Raw genomic sequence first — 19,907 nt, forward strand, 5'->3', positions numbered from 1 at the left:
TCATTTTCCTTTTCTATAAACTGGAAATAACAATACCTAGGTCATTGGAATGCTGTAATGACTAAGTGAGATGTTAAGCATTAACCTTTTAGCATAGTACTTAAAACATAATGAATGTTCAGTAAGGATTTGCTATTATTATCATTAATCCTGGTAACTCTGCTTCTCCTAGTTCTCTGAATAATTAAAAGTTGGCCAAACCATGCAGCCCCAATATTTTGGCCATACAAGAGATGGCACTGGAGCCCTAGCCAGTGTGGTTCAATTGGTTGAAGTGTCCTCCCTAGACCAAAAGGTCATGGGTTCGATTCCCAGTCAGGGTACATACCCAGGTTGTGGGTTCAATCCCTGATCCGGGTGCATATGAGAAGGCAACCAATCAATCTCTCTCTCTCTCTCTCTCTCCCCCCCTCCCCCCTCCCCTCTTTCTTCCCCCCCCCCACTTATCTCTCTCTCTCTCAATCCTCCCTCCTTCCTGTCTCTCTAAAAAGCAGTGAAAGAACGTCCTCAGGTGAGAATGAAAAAAATACTAAGACCATGATAAACTACAGATGCATTTATTAAAAATAAAAATAAAAAAAGATAGCACTGGAGCAAATGCAACTCAGTTGGCTCTCAAAAGTCAAGTCATATTTATAAGTTGAAGCTGAAGTCAGAGTGGACTTTAGGAGTTTTATTAGTAAAACGCTCTTGGAGAGTGTTATAAACAAGACAACAGACCCAAAATGTAGTAGCTTATGCTAAATCCCACATCACCAAACCAAGATTTAACTTTAATTACAGTTTCAGTTTTCTCATAAATGGAATTTTAAACAAATCAATAATCACCTGATTGGCACTAATTAAGTAATCTGCCCGAGGACCCCTGTCATTGCCAAAGGAAAGTAAGTTTGTAATAAACCCACTTTTCTTCCCCCTGATATAAATCCCTTGTTCCCTGTCCCTTCTGGCTATAAAAGTCTTTCATTTTGTACAGCTCCTCAAAGCTCCTTTTTGTCACTAAATTGGATGCTTCCCTATTGGAACAATTTTCACTGAATAAACTTTTTAAAATTTTAACATGCCTCAGTTTACTTTTTAACAAGAGGAAAAACAGTTTTCTCTCTACTCATCTTAGGTTCATTGGCCCTGTAAACTAAACTGACAGAAAAACAATTTAACAAGAGAAAAACAAAAAGAAGTTTATTAACATGTACATTGCACATATGCATGAGATCACTCAGTTATGAATAATTCAAAAGGGTGGTTAGAACTTGAGCTCATATAATGCCTTAAAAAAAAGCAATGAGTTTTTAGAGAAGAGGCAAGGCAAAGAAAAAAAACTTTAAATTTCTAGAACAGCAAATTGTGGGTAAATGTATGAGGGAACTAATGAAAAGTAAGTATTAGTAAAGTTTGTTAGGTGGAGTCCTCTGGTGCCTTCCCTTCCATGGGCTGATAAGGGTCTAGAACTCTCCCGTTCTTACTGGTAAAGAGAAGGGGGAACACCTTTGCAAATTTATGTCCTGCTTTTAGGCAAATGGAGGAGAGCAGAGACTTTTTCTGGTATCCTGCTTCTTCTCAATTGCCTTCAACTCAAAATAATTCTTATGCTAAAGTAGTATATTTTGGGGTGGCACATTTTGTTACCCTTCAACACCTACTATTATAAAACAATGGGAAAATGAAGGAGTGAGAGAGTCCCCATATAAGCAAAGGCCATGATTTTACTCTCTACAGTAAAAAATTACATTCTTTATAAAAAGAAACTCAAATCCTCCAGAGAAAGTGACTCTTCTAAACAAAATCTCTGCATGGGAAAGAAGAGCCTCTTGTCTCTTTTCCAGTTTTTTCACCTTGTATTTTCACTTTCTCCTTCAGATCCCTCCTTTGACTTGTCTCTACTATTGCATGTAACAGCTCCACCTTTTAAACTTTTTTTTTTTTTTTTTTTGGCCACAGTGTGGCCAAAATCCTTTTCACTTACATGATATAGTGATATTATAAGAAATTTACATATTTGGTCTTCATCCCTGGTGCCTGGCACAGAATTCCTAAATCCCATGTAATTTCCTAAGAGCAATCTTTTGTTATAATATTTGGGGGTTTTTCTTCAGTTCCTGAAATAACTCCAGAGCAACAAAAGTGAAAGGAGTATCTTTTGTATTCATAATAAGCCCCTTTCAACTGAAGGAGTTCAGGACAGGTCTCCTCAAGATGTACCACTTAGGCTTGTGAATTATTTTGAGCTGAAGGCAAGCAAGACCCTGAGGGTTCACAAGAAACTTTTACCTCTCCCTTAAAGAATTTAAATTAAGGTCCTTGCCCATAATAAGAGTCATAACCAGAATAACTTTTTATGACCTATCTACAGAGCAGGGCAAAGTTCTAATTATTGCGCATCTGCTCTTCTTATTCTCCTGAAAATGAACAACCTTCCTCATCTCTGAAGCCCCAAGATACTTTGTCTCATCCTTAACTCAAAATTTTATACATATCTACCTCATTTTTTCTTTCTGTCTCTGAACTTCTCATGTATGTGGAGTCAGTCTCTGACTCTCTCATGTATATGAGGTTCCCATATGTACATATATAATTAAATTTGGTTATTTTTTCCTCTTATTAATCTGTCTCATGTCTATTTGATTATTAGACCTGCCAGAAGAAGCTAGGAGAGTAGAGGAAAGTTTCTTTTTCCCCCACACACCCACACTTGAGTTTACGTTAATAAAGTTGACGTTTGGAAAGCCCCTAACAGTGGAGGCTGGTTGCCAAGAGAAGCAACCATGTGATTAGAGGGTTGGAACTTTAAAGTCCAATATCCCCCTCCCTACCATCTCCAGATAGGAGAGAAGGGCTGGAGATTGAGTTCAATCACCAGTGACCAATGATTTAATCAATCATGCCTATACAATGTGGCCTCCATTAAAGAAAGGAAGGAAGGAAGGAAGGAAGGAAGGAAGGAAGGAAGGAAGGAAGGAAGGAAGGAAGGAAGGAAGAAAGGAAGGAAGGACGGAAGGAAGGAAGAAAAACTAACCAAGGAGTTCAGTGTGCTAAAAGGGTTACACACCCTGAAAAGGTACGAAAGCTCTGTGCCTCTTCCTCCATACCTGGCCCTAGGCATCCAATGGCTTTTCCTGAGTTCTATTTTATAATAAACCAGTAATCTAGTAAGTAATCTTTTCTTGGTTTCTGTGAACCATTTTAAGAAATTATGAACCTGAGGAGAGAAGGTGGTGGGGACCTCCAAGTTATAGCTGGTTGTCAGAAGCACAGGTAACAATCTGGACTTGAGGTTGGTGTCTGAAGCGGGGTTTGGGGACTCTTTTATGGGACTGAGCCCTTAACCTGTGGAGTCTGCACTAATTCAGGGCAGTTAGTGTCAGAACTGAGTTAAACTCTAAGACATCTAGATGGTATCCTCCAAGAATTGAAAAACTGATTGGTGTAAAAACACCCACACATTTGGTGTTTGAGGTGTTGGTTTGAGTAGAGAAAAAAAAAATTTCTTTTCCTTTGTTTTCTAATAGAACAGATTAAATAGGTTATTATTTTCAGAAGGAAATTTTTAAGAGAAATCATATTGTAAATAGTACAAAGTTAAATTTCTATAATATCAAGTCTCTGACCTAAGTCCTAGTAAAGCAGCAAATATCTTCAATAAATCCATATCCTTTTATTCTAACAAAACTGTTCTTGTAGCCTCTGATGAAGTGGAACAACTTTGTAGGCTCCTTTATCTAATTGCCTTCCCTTCTAGCTCTTCGGAGTCCCAAGAAGAGAACCCCTCAGACTTATTCCCTCCCTGGCACTGAAGACAGGGTCTACCATATTGTCCTTTCTACAGGCAGAACACTCTCTACACATTAAGCTGAAATCATCAGTACTTGACAACATTGTCCAACAGAATTTTCTGTGATGATAAAATTGTCTCTGTGCTGTATGATATGGTGGCTACTAGACATTTGTGGCTGTTGGGCATTTGAAATGTAGCTAGTGTGACTAAGGAACTTCAATTTTTATTAATTGAAATTTAAGTAACTACACATAGTTAGTGGCTATCATATTGGACAGAGCAATTTTAGACCTCTGCTTAATCCAAGGGTTACACCTTGTTCATAGTTCATTCAAAAGGCAATGATACCATTGAATGATCCATCCCTGTAAAGCCAAACTGTTAGGTTATCAGCTCCACCTACTTCTGGAATATTTAATGTGACTTATAGGCACAGGAAAGAGGTCTTGTCAAAATTAGTTTATCCATAAAGACCATATTAGTACTTTAATAATACATAAAATCACACATGTTGGAGGTAGAAGGAAGATGTGTTCTTTCATACTTGTGCATAGTACATCTCATCTTAAAAATGAGGAGAAAAAAAGTAACTTACATTTTTCCCCAGAGGCCTGCCCAGGGCAGGCACTGAAGGTCATCTTCACTCTATAATTCTGACTGACCCAGCCCAGTCGTGAGATAGCTCAGTTCTGAAGACATCTTAAGAGATCTATTAACTTTTATTATAAAGGTCATTTTCCATATGTTCAAGTTTCCTACTTCCAAGCAACCTCACTGTAAAGCTGGTTTGGCACATGGAAACAAATGCAAAGGTTTCTCTGCACTGCCTCCTGAGATGAGGTCTAGAAAGTTCCAGCCAGATCATCCCTGCCTCAAAAATTCTACATTCTACAGATTTTCATGAAAGTAGATTTTTTTTTTGCCCTGTTTCAAAGTGACGTAGCCTGAAATTTCCTATATGGTACAATTTAGAATATAGCTCCTATAGCCCTTGACAATTAATACATTGTTTTATAGGTAGTTGTTTATATGCCTGCCTCCTGGCTAGAGTTTTCATCCATTTATTTAACCAATAAGTACTGATCATCTACTCTGTGCCACATCCTGCTCTAGATTCTGGAAGCACAGCAGAGAACAAAACAAACAAGGTCCCCCACGAACCTTAGGCTCTAAGGGGAGGGAAACTGATAATAAATGAGTAAACAAATGTGCATGCTAATTTCAGAGAATGATGAGTGTTATGAAGAAAATAATGTGATAGGGTAGACTAGGGGTATCTTTTAGACCAGGTGGTCAGGAAAGACTTCAGAAGAGGGGAGGTTTGAGCTGAGCTCTGAATACAAAGATGCCAGCGTTGCAAAGGGGCGAACAGCCTGGGGTGGCAGCAGGTAGAAAATCTATGTTTACCACTAGAGCAGGCTCTTTTCTTCCTCTTGATGATGGTATTCTTGGTGCCTAACATAATGCTTGGCTTTGGATAAGTATGTCTATAATAATAACAATAACAATAATATAATAACATTTTAGTATAAATACATGCACTAAATGTTTCTGTGAAGTATCTTGGTTATCCTTACAAGACACAAGACAGAAGCAGAAAATTAAGAGACAGTAAATAATTTACCCAAGGCCATGCAGTGGATAAGTGGCAAAACCAAGATTGACCTTAACCCCAGCTTCTGACCCTGGAAACTATGCTTCTAGTAATTAACCTATGTGTCCCATTGAACTCCAGCATCTGAAATGCTTCCTAAAAATGTAGCTTTTTAGCATCAAGCCAACCCAGCTGAATCAGAATCTTAAAAGGTAAGAAACCTATAATTTTAACAAGCCCACCAGATGATTCTTACACACACTGAAGTTTAGGACCACTCCACTTTGTGGAAGGGATGAATGATTGAGACAGGTCCTCTACTGTTTGTGCTCCTTTGCCTGGCAAATTGCAAATTCCTAGGCCCCTAGGCTCTATAAATGTCCATTCTCTTCTACCGTAAGCCCTTATGATGATAATCAGACCATTTTAACGCTGTGTTACAAGAAAGAAGAAACCTCAATCTCCGGAGTCCCTGTAGGAGGGGTAAAGAAAAGCATCTTGACAACCCCTCTGAACTAGCATTCCCCCCCCACCCTCTGCCGCCCCCAAGTCTAGTTTCAACCTAACCAAAAGATGACCTGAAATCAGACAGCTCCAGGGACATCAGGCTCTGTTTACTAGTTCAGTTTAGGTCCGGATCCAGCCAGCCTCAAAACTTGCCCCCCGTGCTGAGCAAGCCTGAAGTGCACTCAGATAAGCCAGCCACCCCATCCCCTAACCCCCTCTCCCCCATTCCAGCTGCCTAAAGCAGACCCAGCCTTATAGGTTTGTTCTTCAACTCCCCCTCCTGAGGGGCAGGGAGGGGAGGCAGGTATCTTCCAAACTGTGGGAGACCTGTGATAGAGCCCCATTTTCCTGGAAACTAGGTCGAGAAATCTCCAGAGCAAAGGAATTACATCTTGACATATGTCGCTTAGGTTTAGGGTTGTCAGATAAAATACAGGGTGCCCAGTTATGTCCCAAATAGTACATGGGACATATTCTATAAAAGTATTTGTTGTCTGTCTGAAATTCAGATTTAACTGGGAGTCCTGGTTTGGGTTTTGTTGTTTGTTTGTTTGTTTAAGATTTATTTATTTTTAGAGAGAAGGGAAGAGAGGGAGAGAAACATCATGTGTGGTTACCTCTCGTGGGCCACATATTGGGGACCTGGCCGGCAACTCAGGCATGCGTCCTGACTGGAAATGGAACCGGGGACCCTTTGCTTCCAAAGCCCAATCCACTGAGAGACAACAGCCAGGGCTGGCCGTCCTGTATTTTATTTATAAAATCTGGCAATCTACTTGGGGTTCAGACCCTCAAGCCCTTTGTAGTAACATTTAACTAGTGATGCGGTCTCCACAAACATCATAAGCATCTGTTTAGAAAGAGCAGAAGGGGGGGATTTCAGAGGGCAGGGAGCTATATAATAGGGAATCTTAAAAAGTGTGTGCGAGCCTTGCAGGGGTAGTTCTGTCACTTTTTTAATTATGGGAGAAAGACGGGGGAGGGGCTCGTGGAGCTCCCGTGAAGGACTCGGATGTTTCAGCACTACTCAGCTCCCTCGCAGTCTCCCAAGTGTGTGACCAGAACTACCCTCCTACCTGCGGGACCGCTAGACCAGTCCGCCTGCACACGTGTTCCCGCCCCGCCCACCCGCTAGGCGAGTGGCTGAGTCTGCACTCGGCGGCCCCGCCTCCCCGGCCGGGAGCCCTGGCCACGCCCCACTTTGTTATCCGACTCTTTTCTGGGTCAGCTGGTGCTGGCGTCAGGCAGAGGGATGGGCTGGCTCGGCTCGACCCGGCAGGGCTTGTTTACTATGGCTGATGATCTGGAGCAGCAGTGAGTTAATCCTGTCTCTTTCTCTTTCTCTGTCTCTCTCTGGGCCGTGATCCTGGGACTGTCTGTGGCTGAGGAACACTTTTAGACACCTTCCCGCCTTTCCGGTTTCAGGTCGGCCTCTTGGGTGGGCTGGGGGCTGCGTTTGCTTGCTTTGCTTTTGCCCGGAAGAGGTGGCGGTAGAACGGGGGAAGCAACAGAAGATAAGTTTGCCTGCAGCTCAGTGATTCGAACTTTCCACGTTAGTCTCCGCAATCGCTTCTGGTTCTCTTCTACCCGCTGTACTATAGGATTAGATTCAAAGGGAATGTCTAAGAACCCCCGAAGCACGCTTGTGGGACGCGGCTGCGCGGCGAGCGGCCAGGTCTGCTCCTCTGGATTTGCCCCTGGGTCTTAGTCGGGGGTGGGAAGAGTCTCGTTTCTCCGGGCATGGAGGGGACACGGGAAGAGGAAAGAGGCCCCCACCGCGCTGGAATTCGTCTAACGGGAATAATGAATGGGCTTGCAAGCTTTTTTTAGCTCTCACCCACCGAGACACTTCGCAGCTTGCGATCCTAGTTGATAATGTTTTTAATCTTCATAACAATATCTTTTATGCTGTGGTTTCAAAAGTAGAGCTTTTGTGATTTGTTACCACTGTCTCAAGGGAATCAGGTTTGGGGTGCCACCTGTAGATGATGTGACTAGCCCTTTGCAGCCTGGTAGGAGCCAGGAAGTTGCTTCCAGAAGAATGACTCAGCTCCCTGCCAAGCCTTGGTTTCACCAGAATGGGGCCTTTCCTGGGTCTCATGTTCCCCCTTTCCAGAGCAGCAGATCTGTCAGTTTGCAAAACGAATTAACTTTATGACAATAATAGCTTCCTGTGTTTGAAGAAACTCACCAGGAGAACGTTACTTTCTAAGATGACTTTTCTGAGAGGAAATGTACAATAGGTGCAATGACTTAGGGAAATGATACTGGAACTGATTGAGATGCAGGTAGTTAAGCTCTTTCTTTTTTCTTTTTTTTTTTCTTTTTTTTTTAAATACAATTGAAGAAGCCAGTGCCCATAGAAGTTAGGAGACTTGCCCAAGATCACAGAGGTCCAGAACAGGCTTCTGACCCAGCACAGAACCCCTTCTGCCTTACCCCCATTAAAGAGATGAGACCATGCTGGCCAGGCTAAGTTCATGGCTAAGTGGCTTCTTTGAGTTCTTTGCCTGAATCCTCCTATCCCCATCCCTCACCTTCCAAATTGTATTGAGCAGACAACAGTGTGCCTGACACTATTTCCAGTGCTGTACCCGTAACATTTTTGGTAAAGAAGAGAAGAAAAGTAAAGCTCCCCCAAATGTCTGCTGAGCAGCCCGTAGTGCTGTTCCTTGGAACAACATTTCTCCTGAGTGCTACAGTTTGGGATCCAGATGCCGTGGTCTGGCTTGTCACAGTCTCTTATGATGTGAAGAGAAAGTTTGTCTCTTAAGCCGGGCAAAATTCTGTGGTCTTGGTGCTCATGCTTCAAGCTTAAAAGAAATTTTGGTAGAGAACTGAAAAGAGTTCTGAGTCTCCGTACATTTTCATTCATGGGACTGACAGCTGTCATCTGGCTATAATGTTATTGATGTACCACTCTCAGCTGCAACCTCAATATTTCTTTCAAACTTCAAACAGTCATTGAGAATTGCTACAAGTAAAACATTTATTGGGAGTTTATCTTGTGCTAGACGTTATTCTGTGTTTTAGGTGCACTAACTCATTTAATCCTTATAACCCTGTGAGGTAAATACTATTATTTCCTCCCTTATAAAGATGAGGAAACTTGACACAGAAAGGCCAATGTCACACTGATGGTAAGTGTCAGTGCCAGGATTAGAACTCTGGCCTCCTGGCTTTAAATCACACCTTTCAGAAAACAGAGACTAGTGTGAAAATTATGTTCTCTACTGTAAGTATTCATGTGTGGCCTTGAAAAGCCGAGGCTGCAGCTGCCAGAGGAGTACAGGGAAACCTGGATTTGAAACCTGGGTTCTCTAGTTCTCCTTTTTCTAACTAGCTGTATGACCTTTTTGGGAATCCGTTTGGTCATCTGTAAAGTAAAAAGGCTGGGCTAGATGATTTCTAAGGAACCATCTTAATCTGCAGCTCTGTGCTGCAAATGATCTACCAGGAGGCCCAGTGTGTGCCAAGGGCGGGTGGCAGTGGCTGCGCTGATTCTCACACAGAATGTCCCTGGGAGGCTACAGCGACGCTCACGGGCCCTTGCTACACAGCTGCTGGTGTCTGTCCTATAACCCTCTTCACCCAGGCCGTTCAAGAAAAGGGAAATACCATATGGGATGGAAAAGGAATAACAAAAACACATTCATTGAGTATTTAATTTGTCCCAGGCACTGTACAAGTTCCCTTATGTATCTACACACTCAAAGACAGGTTGTTTATCAGGCCAAAGACATTCTGCTCATAAATGATAATTCTGTAACACAGATCCAAGGTTGTGTTGTTGTTGTTGTTGCAGAACTGGTGCTTTCAACTTCTACTCTGTAATGACTTAAAGTCCTATGGATATGAGGGAGAAAGCAGAATAGATTATTTTACCTGTTTTATTGCCTGCCATAAGAGGTGAGGAATATGTGAGGTTCCTACTCATTTTGTAATCTGGAAAACAAGGCCAAAAGCAACCTGTGTCCAGTCAGTAATTCCCAGCAGGACTTGAACCCAGGTCTCCCACCTCCTGCTCCCTGCCTATCCCATGTCGTTGCTCAAGAATTGCCTGAAAACCCAACCGGGCACTGACAGTGCTCTGTACTTCCAGGGGCTTGGAAGAAGTCACATACAAACTGCAGTGCCCTGCCAGGAGGGCAGCTGGCATGGGAATTTGTCCCACTCTAAAGGAACATTCAGTCCTAGGGATGGCAAAAGATAATTGTTAACATTAGTTAAAAGTTGGCCTTCCCCCCTATAATCTCCAGGAACACTATGAAAACCAGTGACATGGGATTGTGAAGCTCAAATGAGATAAATGTGAAAGTCCTTTGTAAACTGTAGTGTGCTCTGCACATGGTATTCTGAGTCTCTTTGAAACGAAGGGCATGTTGTTAATAGCCATTTACCAGAGAAGAGTACAGTCTATCAGGCAGTGAGGGAATTGCCAACTGCCATAGTGGGAGGTCTCCTGAGCCTGGAAAACACCCTGCACCCTGATAGATCTTTTGTATCTGTCAGCAAGGCTGAGGGCATCCATGTTTCCTTTCCAATGTTGCTCATGAGCATCTCTTTGCTTCCTTGCCCCAGGCCTCAAGGCTGGCTGAGTAGCTGGCTGCCAGCTTGGCGTCCTACTTCGATGTCTCAGTTGAAGAATGTGGAAGCCAGGATCCTCCAGTGTAAGTAGAAGGAACAGCTTGTACCACCTCCCTTAGAAGGCCTAAGGAGGATACGGGATCTTCCCAGAGCCTGGTACACTGAGCCCATTGACTCCTGATTAACAATGCTTGGGAGTGAGAGAAAGTGTTGTCAGTGACCTAAGGGAAGCAATTGTACAGAGAACACCATATTCTATGATAATGGTTCCTCAACACCTCCCTCCCCTGTCCGTCACGCTAGTTCCTGCCACATCCCACAACTTCCCTCCAATGCTACGCCAACTATAAGCACACAATGCACAAAAATACACACATTCTCTCCTTCCTTTCTTCATTTCTCTCCTATTCCTCTCTTCTTCCTCTCTCCCTGTCTGTTACTGCAAACACACAAGCACTTCTTAGATTTACTACCTTCCTACCCAAGGACCAGCAAGCAGTCCTATATTCCCGAATATTACTGATGCCCCACGACTTCTCTAGTTTGAGACAAGAGCTTGGGATTCCCACAGGCCAGCTCTCACGGGCAGTGTTATACCGGGGCGGGGCGGGGCATCCCGCGACCATCGCCAGCCACTGGCCTTGGGCCACGTCTCCCCATTCTTCTCATATGATCTTACTTTCCCGGTACTACTTCCCTAGCCATGGCCACCCTTTCCCTTATGGGTCTGAGTAAGTGCAGCTGAAGGACAGCCACAGCTTTTGAGCTTTGGTCCAGGATCCAGGTGACTCCCCCAGCCCGAGTCAGCTCTGTCAGGAAATTGCCTTCATGCCTTCAGAGCAAGCGCCGCCCACCTTGCTCCGTCTCTAAGGGGAATAAGCCCGTGGCTCAATTCACACCCATGATCCCCTCCACCCAGTTCAACTCCGGTTAGAAGCTGCCCTCCCAGTTACTCTCAGCAGGGACACTTCTCTCCATCTGCCAAGCCCGAAGTACACACAGATACAAGAGCAATGGATGCAGAAGCTCTGTGAGGTCATTGGGTCACTGCCACCCTCGGCTCAAAGGGAGCCAGGCAAACAGCCTCGAGGCGTAAGATGGCCACTCATTACCTACAGACTAGGTGGTGTACAAATTGTACTCGGAGTTGAGCTCTTAGGGTATATGGTGGGAGGGTTATGAAAAGAAAGAGGTGAAGGGAGGTCAGGAAGGGTTTGGGAATGCAGGGACAGGGCTGAAGAGTAGCAGTCCAGGCAAAATGATGATGCTCTCAGAAAACAAACTTATTGCTCTGCCCTGAATCCCCTCTCCGCAGGTCTCCAGAACAAGTTCCTGGCCCGATATGTGTCTCTCCCAAACCAGAACAAGATATGGACGGTGACCGTGAGCCCCGAGCTCAGGGACCGCACCCCCTTGGTGATGGTGCACGGCTTCGGGGGTGGCGTGGGCCTCTGGATCCTCAACATGGATTCTCTGAGTGCCCGCCGCACAGTGCACACCTTTGATCTGCTTGGCTTTGGGCGAAGCTCCAGGCCGACGTTCCCAAGGGACCCAGAAGGGGCCGAGAATGAGTTTGTGACCTCAATAGAGACGTGGCGGGAGACCATGGGCATTCCCAGTATGATCCTCCTGGGGCACAGCTTGGGAGGATTCCTGGCCACTTCTTACTCTATCAAGTACCCTGAAAGGTAAGGAGGAGCCACCCTCCCAGTCATTACCCAACTCCTTGCCTTGCTGCGACCCTTCCAGAATTAGTTTCCAGTAGTTCTCTTCTTCCTGGGTGATTTAGGGCCATGGTGCCTCCAAGCAAATACAGCTTCTCCTTTGTCCTCCTGTAGAGTTAAACACCTCATTCTGGTGGACCCGTGGGGCTTTCCCCTCCGGCCGACTGACCCCAGTGAGATCCGTGCACCCCCAACCTGGTTCAAGGCTGTGGCCTCTGTCCTAGGGCGTTCCAATCCACTGGCTGTTCTGCGGGTAGCTGGGCCCTGGGGTGAGTAGCCTACAGATAAAGAAACTGTCTCCCCAAACCAAGGCTCTGCCATCCTGGAAGGCCCACTGCTTCTGGAGTCCCCTCATCCCTGCTTGTTTTTGAAAAGTGGGAATGGGCCTAGCATTGTTGTTTAAAGCTCTTAATCCGCATCAGATCTCTTTGTCTGAGGTTTCAGAAGTTTCTTTTTTTCCTTCGTCTACATGGGAGAAGATTTCTATGCAAGGGACAGATGGAGCAGAGCTACAACTCTGTGTCTGCCCCCCATGGGGGGGCGGGGTGGGGAGCCATGAGGTGACTCTTCCTTTGCTGGATTCTTACATTACATGTGTGGGTTTATGGCAACCTGTTGGCAATTCAGTGTGGTAACCACCACTGGCTCCATTCTCTGCAGCTCACCCAGCACCTGCAGCAGGGCGATGTCAGAGCACAGCCTCCAGCCCAACCCACAGGGTTGGGCAAGCCCCTCCAAATTGAGCCCTGCTCCAGCCAGACACCATTTAGTATCCGTCAGCAAATTCTGTGGCTGAAGGGAAGGAAGGAGTTCGGGGGGAGCCAGCCAGAGTAAGTGAAATCAGTAAGTCCCAGGCTTCTGACCTCAGACTGCCAGCACCCTAACTTTCTGCGGAGCTTTTTACTCTGATGGAGTGAAAAGCAGATGCCCTTTGTGGAAAAGGTTGGTTGACCCTCTGTCTTCCTTCCACTAATGGCTTATGTATATACAGTATCGTCCAATAGCTGGTTATTGTGAGTTCATTGCTAATGGCTAAGTAAGAGTTGTCTCTCTAGGCCCTTCATGAGCAACAGAATGACTGTAGATAAAGAGAAAAATGAGCATTTGAGGAGAAGGTAGGAATTTAGGAGAAGCCCAGCCCTCACCACTCTCCCCAGTTTTGGACCTGCTCCTGGCCCGGCTCAGGCAGGGCCACCAGAGCAACCGTGGTTGTGACAGTTGGCTGGCGGCCGTGGAGGAGGGCCAGGGCCCCGGGGATCCCGGGTGTGCCCCCCTCTGACCCCTTTCTCCTCACATGCAGAGAGACCAGATGAGACAGAGAAATTGACCAGTAGACCCAAATTTTACAGTCTGTTTGGGGTGCCCTACTGCTCACTCATGAACTATGTAAAGAAGGTAAAGGGAACAGATTGCTCTAAAACTGCCCCAGGTCTAAGATGCAAAGGTTAAGTTTGCCTCTCACTCATATTATGTTACAGGCCCGAACATGAGCAGGCTCTGGGGAAGTGTTCTAGTTTCATTCACTACCCTAAGATGAAAAAGCCATAAGGGTCTCAGGAATAGGAGAAATAATGTTTGGTGAAAGCTGTTAAAACATGTGCAGGCAGGAGTCTTTCCCCTGCCACCGAAAATGCCTACTCCATGTTCTTCTCTCCCCTGCCAGGGCCTGGCCTGGTGCAGCGATTCCGACCCGACTTCAAGCGCAAGTTTGCAGACTTCTTTGAAGATGATACTATATCAGAGTATATCTACCACTGCAACGCGCAGAATCCCAGGTAAGGGAGGCTCCCAGAGCCAGCTCCGGGTAGATGAGTTCGGAGATAAAACTCCAGTGGCTGGGAAACAGCAGAACTCTGTCCCAGGATGGTTCTGGGCTGTATTTCCTCTTCCACAAAGCTTTCCTTTAGCTAGGGAAACAGAGGCATTAGCGGGCCTGATCATCTCCACAGACTTCCCCAGGGGTAGGCACAAAGGGAGGGAGAAGATAACAGATTAATTAAAGCTGCCACCATCTCCAGAGGTGACCCTTATTCTTCCACGGAGACAGTTATCCGACAGGCAAGAGTCTGGAAAACATCTGAAAAGATCTTTTTTTCTTTTTTTAAGTGAAAAAAATGGGTGCGCACATGGTATTTTTATAAAGGCAAAAAGGAAAGAAAGAAGTCTTTTCCTGCCCCAGACTGTGATTCCCAGATTTCCTTGTTATTTCCAGTCTGAGATATCACGGGATAGCGTGGAGAACCTCCTTGCATACCTTCTTCTGCACACACGCAACTCTGTCTATAGAGTACATGCCTACAAATAGAATTGCTGGTTGAAGAAGTATGCATTTTAAAATTTAATTATGTGCAGTGTTGTTGGGACAGGAATTCTTTCCAAATCTTGTGGAGATTTCCAGATGTCCCCAGAATCTTGAGAGCTTCCCGTCTATGACTGCTCACACAGCAGGCCCCACAAGCCTGCTCAGCTGCATTCTTGGCAGCTGACAGGCAGGGCATAGTCAGGAAGGTAATCTGCCCCTCAGGCCGTGCTGTGTGAGGGACTGATAGCAGGAGCCTGCTTTGGTGGCACCTCCTCTGTGGTGGCCTCACCCTGAGCTACTGGGAGGCATCTCAGGGGAGCCAAGGTCACTGGGAGCAGCAGCACTGCCCCACCTCGTTCCAGGCCTGTCCAGGGCACCATTGTGAGCCAAGGCTGGGAAGAAAGAGGGGATTTTCATTCCAGCAGTATTGTCTGAGCATTAGCCTCAAACCCAGACAGCTCTCAGGAATCGTGGGAACTGCCCATCCAACGGTCCGCGTGAGCTCAGCTAATTGAAGGGCCCCACTTAGGCAGCAGTGTAGAAACTCAGCTCAGCAGTCAAATCAGGTAGCCTTCTGCGTTCTGCACTCTACCCCTCTTTCAGCCCTCACAGGGCTCAGTCCCAATCTCATACCCGTTTGAGGCCCCTCATGCACAACCCTAGCCCTTTCCCCGGAACTTCCCCTAGTCTCAGACCTAGTTCTGGACAGTGAATGGCCTCCCAATCTAAGCTACAGAATATATAATAATGAGACTCGTCCCTGGAGGAAGCAGAGGGTCTTCATAAGACTGATGTTTTATTCCAGAGTCTCCTCAGGAAACTTTTTGTGCTACTGTAGTATTCACTCTCCAGACTCCACCTCAAATGAACTCATTCTCTCTCTACCCTCGACAGGCTAACTCTCTAGTCTGTGGTCTTATAGCACTCCATCACCCTTCATAATTCTTGGGAAATGTGAAGTTAACTAATCATATAATTCATTATTTAATGCCTGGAGTGTGAGCTAAAATGTGAACCAGATCGGCAAGTACTACGTCTGTCTGGGTCATATGTCCCCTCACTCAGCTTAGGGCATGACACGTAAGTATTTGTTGAAGAAATATTAACCTACTGCATTCTTGTATAATGCTCAGTGCCTTGGGGGTTTTCACAAATGTGTCCCTCTAACTCTGTTTTGTGTTAATGCCTCTAGAGATTCAGTCCCATCTCCTAATCTTACCAATATTTAATGAGTCTCAAACCCAGGGTTTAAGAGGAATACCAAGATGATGAAGATACTGCCCCAGCCTCTGAAGAAACCAACAAGTTGATATTTTATGCTGTACAGTTTATTCTACTAATGGCCTCACCGTGTTTTGCTTCTTAGTGGCGAAACAGCCTTCAAATCCATGATGGAGTCCTTTGGCTGGGCCCGGCGCCCCATGTTAGAACGAATTCACTTGATTCGAAAAGATGTGCCCATCACCATGATCTATGGGGCCAACACCTGGATAGACACAAGCACGGGAAAAAAGGTGAAACTGCAGCGGCCAGATTCCTACGTCCGAGACATGGTACGTTGGTCACCCAGGGAGCAGTAATGAGATGGAAAAGCAGTGCGTTGAATGCCAGCCCATGTTGGTTGGCGCTCAGCATGGAGGAGCACTCTGGGTAGAAAGGGGTGATGGAAGAGTCAGTGGGAAGAGGAGGGAGGAACAGATCGAGGGGAGGCAGTGCACTTGAAAAGGTTGGCTCTGTGTCATTTCATAATTAGGGGGCCTCTCTCTTCTGCATAGCCCAGTTCAGCTAAAAAGTATGTTCTTGTCCAGCAGCCACGCACAGACATCATGGCGCCACTCCAGCCCCCGTATCATTCCCACTCAAAACCAGAGCTGTAAACAGTAGAGCGAATAGTAGAGACTGACATGAAGCCTTCCCACCACACTCCTGCCTTCCCTTTTGTCTACCCACCCCAAACTTTATTTGCTAATGAGTGTGCTTAATTAGGCTGCCTGCCCAGTGGGCCCTGGTTTGGGGACCTGCGGATGCCATGAGCAGACCGGTGGTGGGCCTAGCATGGGAGGCAAGATACGGTGAATGGGCACAGGAGGAGAAGGGGGTATTGAGAGCCATTGGCTCCCACAGGAAAGTGCCAAGACCCAGGGAGAAAAGTGGACCACTGTTTCTGATAAGTGCTCATGGGTGATAGGCATGCAGGTCTCAAGGAAAATAAAAGGCTTGACAGCTTTCCAGTGCCTGGAGTAAAGGGCTGTCCCACCCCTGGCGGGTTCATTTCTCCACAGGAGATCGAGGGTGCTTCGCACCACGTCTACGCAGACCAGCCACACATCTTCAATGCGGTGGTGGAAGAGATCTGTGACTCAGTTGATTGAGCTGCTCTCACTAGAGGAAGCGGAGAAAGCCAGAGAGTCGCTCTTGCCTCCCTGTCTGCTTACTCATCCCTGTCCTTTCTTCACCAACTAACACGTGCCAGCCAGGTAGAGTCTTGGGCTGTTCCCAAGGCAGGAGCACAGCGAAGAGCACCCCAGGCTAAGGGCTAGAGGCAGAAACCACAAAGAGGCCTTGAGCTTCCCGCCCCAGGGAAGAACATAAAGGGTCACTTAGTGCCACCCCGTTTTCTCCATGCCAAGTGTTGCCCAGGTAGTGGCTGTGAAGGGCCTGCACTGAGGGGAGGGCGCCCTCTTTCCCCCTAGACAAAGCAGAGGCTCCCGTAGTCTTTTCCAGCTCTGGAATATCTCTGGGCGTAGGTTCCATGCAAGAGCATCTTCTTCCTCCATCAACTTTTAGCCCCCATCCCATGCCAGCGTCCAGAGTCTGGTTGGGACCAGTTCCCACTTAGCTACGAAGAACAGGTCCTGGAGCTCTCTTGTTCTTCAGAGTCCCTCCCATGACCTGAGAGGTCTTATACAAAGTCCTCATTAATGGATGAAGAACAGGCCAGGGCAGGACATGGCTGGCCCATGGTAATAGTGCTCTGTTCCAGGAAACCTCAGGCCAGAACCCAGGTCTGCTAATGCCCTGTGCTCATTGCAGACTCCATTTGTGAAGTTTGAGGCAGGCACCGTTGCCATGGGGCATCTGGCCAAGGCTGTGCCCATCCCTGCCCCATGTTTAAGCGCCATTGTGCGAGGTGCTGTTGTCCTGCCCTGTGTCTCAGCCCCGGCTGCCTAAGCTGGGAACACTCAAGTGCTTCCTTCCCTGCCCCCTCTTCCAATGGGGAGGCCTCCGTGCATCCCTCTGTGCCTTGGGCCCTGAAGCCCCACCTGTAGTACAGAGCAAAGGTGGCCACTAGTGGAGAAAGGAAGGCCCTTCAACCGAGGGCCATGTCTGATTCCTGTGCTCGGGCAAGGTTTTTCTTCCTTTCCCCAGAGCTGAGGCCACCTGAAGCCCCTGCCTGTGGTCCATTGGGGAGCCTCATGCCAGCAGTCTCCTGTCTTCATCAGCCACAGATGGTTCTCACTGCCTGGCCCTCCAACCCTGCCATCTGTCCCCCCTGGTCTCCAGCTCATCCTGCTCAGCCTACCTATCACCCTCTCCCAGGGGCTGGTTCCAGGTGCTCCTGCGAGGTTCTGGGCAGTAGGCTGGGCCTGGCCCCAGGACCATGGCAGCTCCTGCCCACTCCTTCACTTTTGTAAAGCCAACCCTCACCAGAATAGTATTAACTCACCGTGCTTTGTACTGCTGGTCCAGCTGCCTCAGGCTCCTTTTCTACATTAATAAAGAAATGAGTAAAAAGTGCTGGTGGTGATGATGTTTAATATTGCTCCTTCAGAGGCGCTGGGAGCGGTGCTAAATTCACAATAGCCCATGTGATGCTGAGTCAGAGAAGGGGGCCCTGAGACATACCCCCTTACACTCCCTTCCTGCTCAGCACAGCTTTCGCCCTGTGGGGCCAGGCTGGCAAGGCTGCTCTCAGCCAACCCCCTCCGAGGATGGGTGGGGAGTGGATGGGCCAAAGCCCTACTCAGGCAAATTAGACAGAACTGGGTGCTCCCTGCTGCCTGGTAAACAGCAATCTTCTGAAGTTCAGTCCACATAGGCCTACACCTGGACTCTGCCCTACATATAACCTGTCTTCCTAACTTATGCAGGGAAGCCTGTCTCCGACCCCCACCTCCCCACTCCTGGACTTGGGCCCCCTTTTCTGTGTCTCCATGGCACCCTAAACTCCCCCTTTTGTAAAAGTCATGCATGTGTAGTTCATTGTTTCACGTCCATCTTTCCTCCATAGTTCATAAGCTACTTAGTAACAAGGGGCACATCTGGCCCCTAGTTCATGTTCAATGAAAGTTTTCACTGAGCCGAGATAAGTGAGATATGCCGAGTGTTCAAGTCATTACCAACAGTGCCCGCTGTCTGCTGGCTGACTCCAGCTAGGTCCCTAGAATCCCACAGCTCGAAGCAGCACATAACACTGTATATGTCAGGATGAATGAACTCAGCGCAATTGTAAAGCTCTGATCCACCCAAGAACCTGTGTCTCCTCTGCGACCGAGGGTTGCCTGAGTACCAACCCAGCCAATGGAGGGGAGGGCAGGTGCAGGGTGGGGCGAAAGTGGGTTTACAGTTGTGAGACCATGGAACAGAGTTTATTCTTGATTTGCTATTTATTAATTATTGTATTATTTTCCATCTGAACAGCCGTAAACCTACTTTTGCCCCACCCTGTGTGCCAAACAGTAAGGCTACAATAGTATAGAAAAGTGGTCTCTGCCTTCCTGGAAAATTACATTCTGCATAGAGAGGCACACTTCATAAAATTATTACATAAATCATACAAAATTGCGACTGAAAGGGCCTGCCCCTGAGAGGTTGGGATAGCTTCCCTCGAAAGTAATGGCCGCTGAGCCTGAAGGAAGTGCAAAGGGAGAGGGAAGGAAACCTGGAGGGAACTTCGGAGCACAAAGGCCTATTAGCAGGGATGATTGGCTGTGAGGTGAGGCTGGGAGGTGGGTGGGGGCCCCATCATGCAAGCCCTCCGGCCATGAAAAGAATGTTGTGTTCATCCTAAAAACAATGGGAAAAAAATGACTGACTGTCACGGTGGGTTGGAGAGTATGACAATCCAATTTGAGACTTGAAATGACCACTCTGGCTGCTCTGTAGCGTGCAGATTGGAGGTGGCTGAGTCCCTTTAGGAGAAATTTAAAGCTACTGCAGTGGTCCAGGCCAGAGATGCTGGTAGTTTGGACTTGGCCAGTGGCTAGTGGACACACAGAGGAGAAAGATGCAAGAAATGTTTAGGAGGTAAAGTCAAAAGAACTTGTCACCACTAAGTGATGCTACCACCTTCTTGGAGAGCAACCTGGATATTTTTTAAAACACAGATTCCTGGCCCTGGCCGTTATGGATTAGCTGGTGGGAGTATCATCCCATAGACTGAAAGGTTGTGGGTTCAGTTCCCAGTCAGGGCACATA

At 46.8% G+C, this 19,907-nt stretch overlaps 1 protein-coding gene across 2 annotated transcripts; it reads left to right on the forward strand.

Moving 5' to 3' along the window:
- Positions 1-7,110: 7,110 nt before the first annotated feature.
- On the forward strand, positions 7,111-18,202 carry ABHD4 (abhydrolase domain containing 4, N-acyl phospholipase B). 2 transcript variants are annotated; one of them, XM_054577789.1, is made up of 7 exons: positions 7,111-7,190; positions 10,458-10,546; positions 11,779-12,151; positions 12,302-12,456; positions 13,851-13,962; positions 15,856-16,042; positions 16,772-18,202. In XM_054577789.1, exons 1-7 carry the CDS (start codon positions 7,129-7,131, stop codon positions 16,859-16,861), a joined length of 1,068 nt encoding a protein of 355 aa, XP_054433764.1. In that variant the 5' UTR covers positions 7,111-7,128; the 3' UTR covers positions 16,862-18,202. The 2 variants fall into 2 exon arrangements, with proteins under 2 accessions (XP_054433764.1, XP_054433765.1); XM_054577790.1 differs by lacking the exon at positions 7,111-7,190 and adding an exon at positions 7,205-7,301.
- Positions 18,203-19,907: the final 1,705 nt, after the last annotated feature.

The sequence above is a fragment of the Pteronotus mesoamericanus genome, unplaced genomic scaffold (assembly GCF_021234165.1).
Source record: "Pteronotus mesoamericanus isolate MK-2021 breed Mesoamerican mustached bat unplaced genomic scaffold, CSHL_Meso_final contig_46, whole genome shotgun sequence".
NCBI lineage: Eukaryota > Metazoa > Chordata > Mammalia > Chiroptera > Mormoopidae > Pteronotus > Pteronotus mesoamericanus.

Excerpts from the sequence above, each read along its gene's own strand:
- ABHD4 (XM_054577789.1), top strand. The coding sequence starts at position 7,129 with ATGGGCTGGCTCGGCTCGACCCGGCAGGGCTTGTTTACTATGGCTGAT. Across the intron at positions 7,191-10,457 it reads GCTGATGATCTGGAGCAGCA|GCCTCAAGGCTGGCTGAGTA; the intron begins GTGAGTTAATCC and ends TCCTTGCCCCAG. Across the intron at positions 13,963-15,855 it reads TGCAACGCGCAGAATCCCAG|TGGCGAAACAGCCTTCAAAT; the intron begins GTAAGGGAGGCT and ends TTTGCTTCTTAG.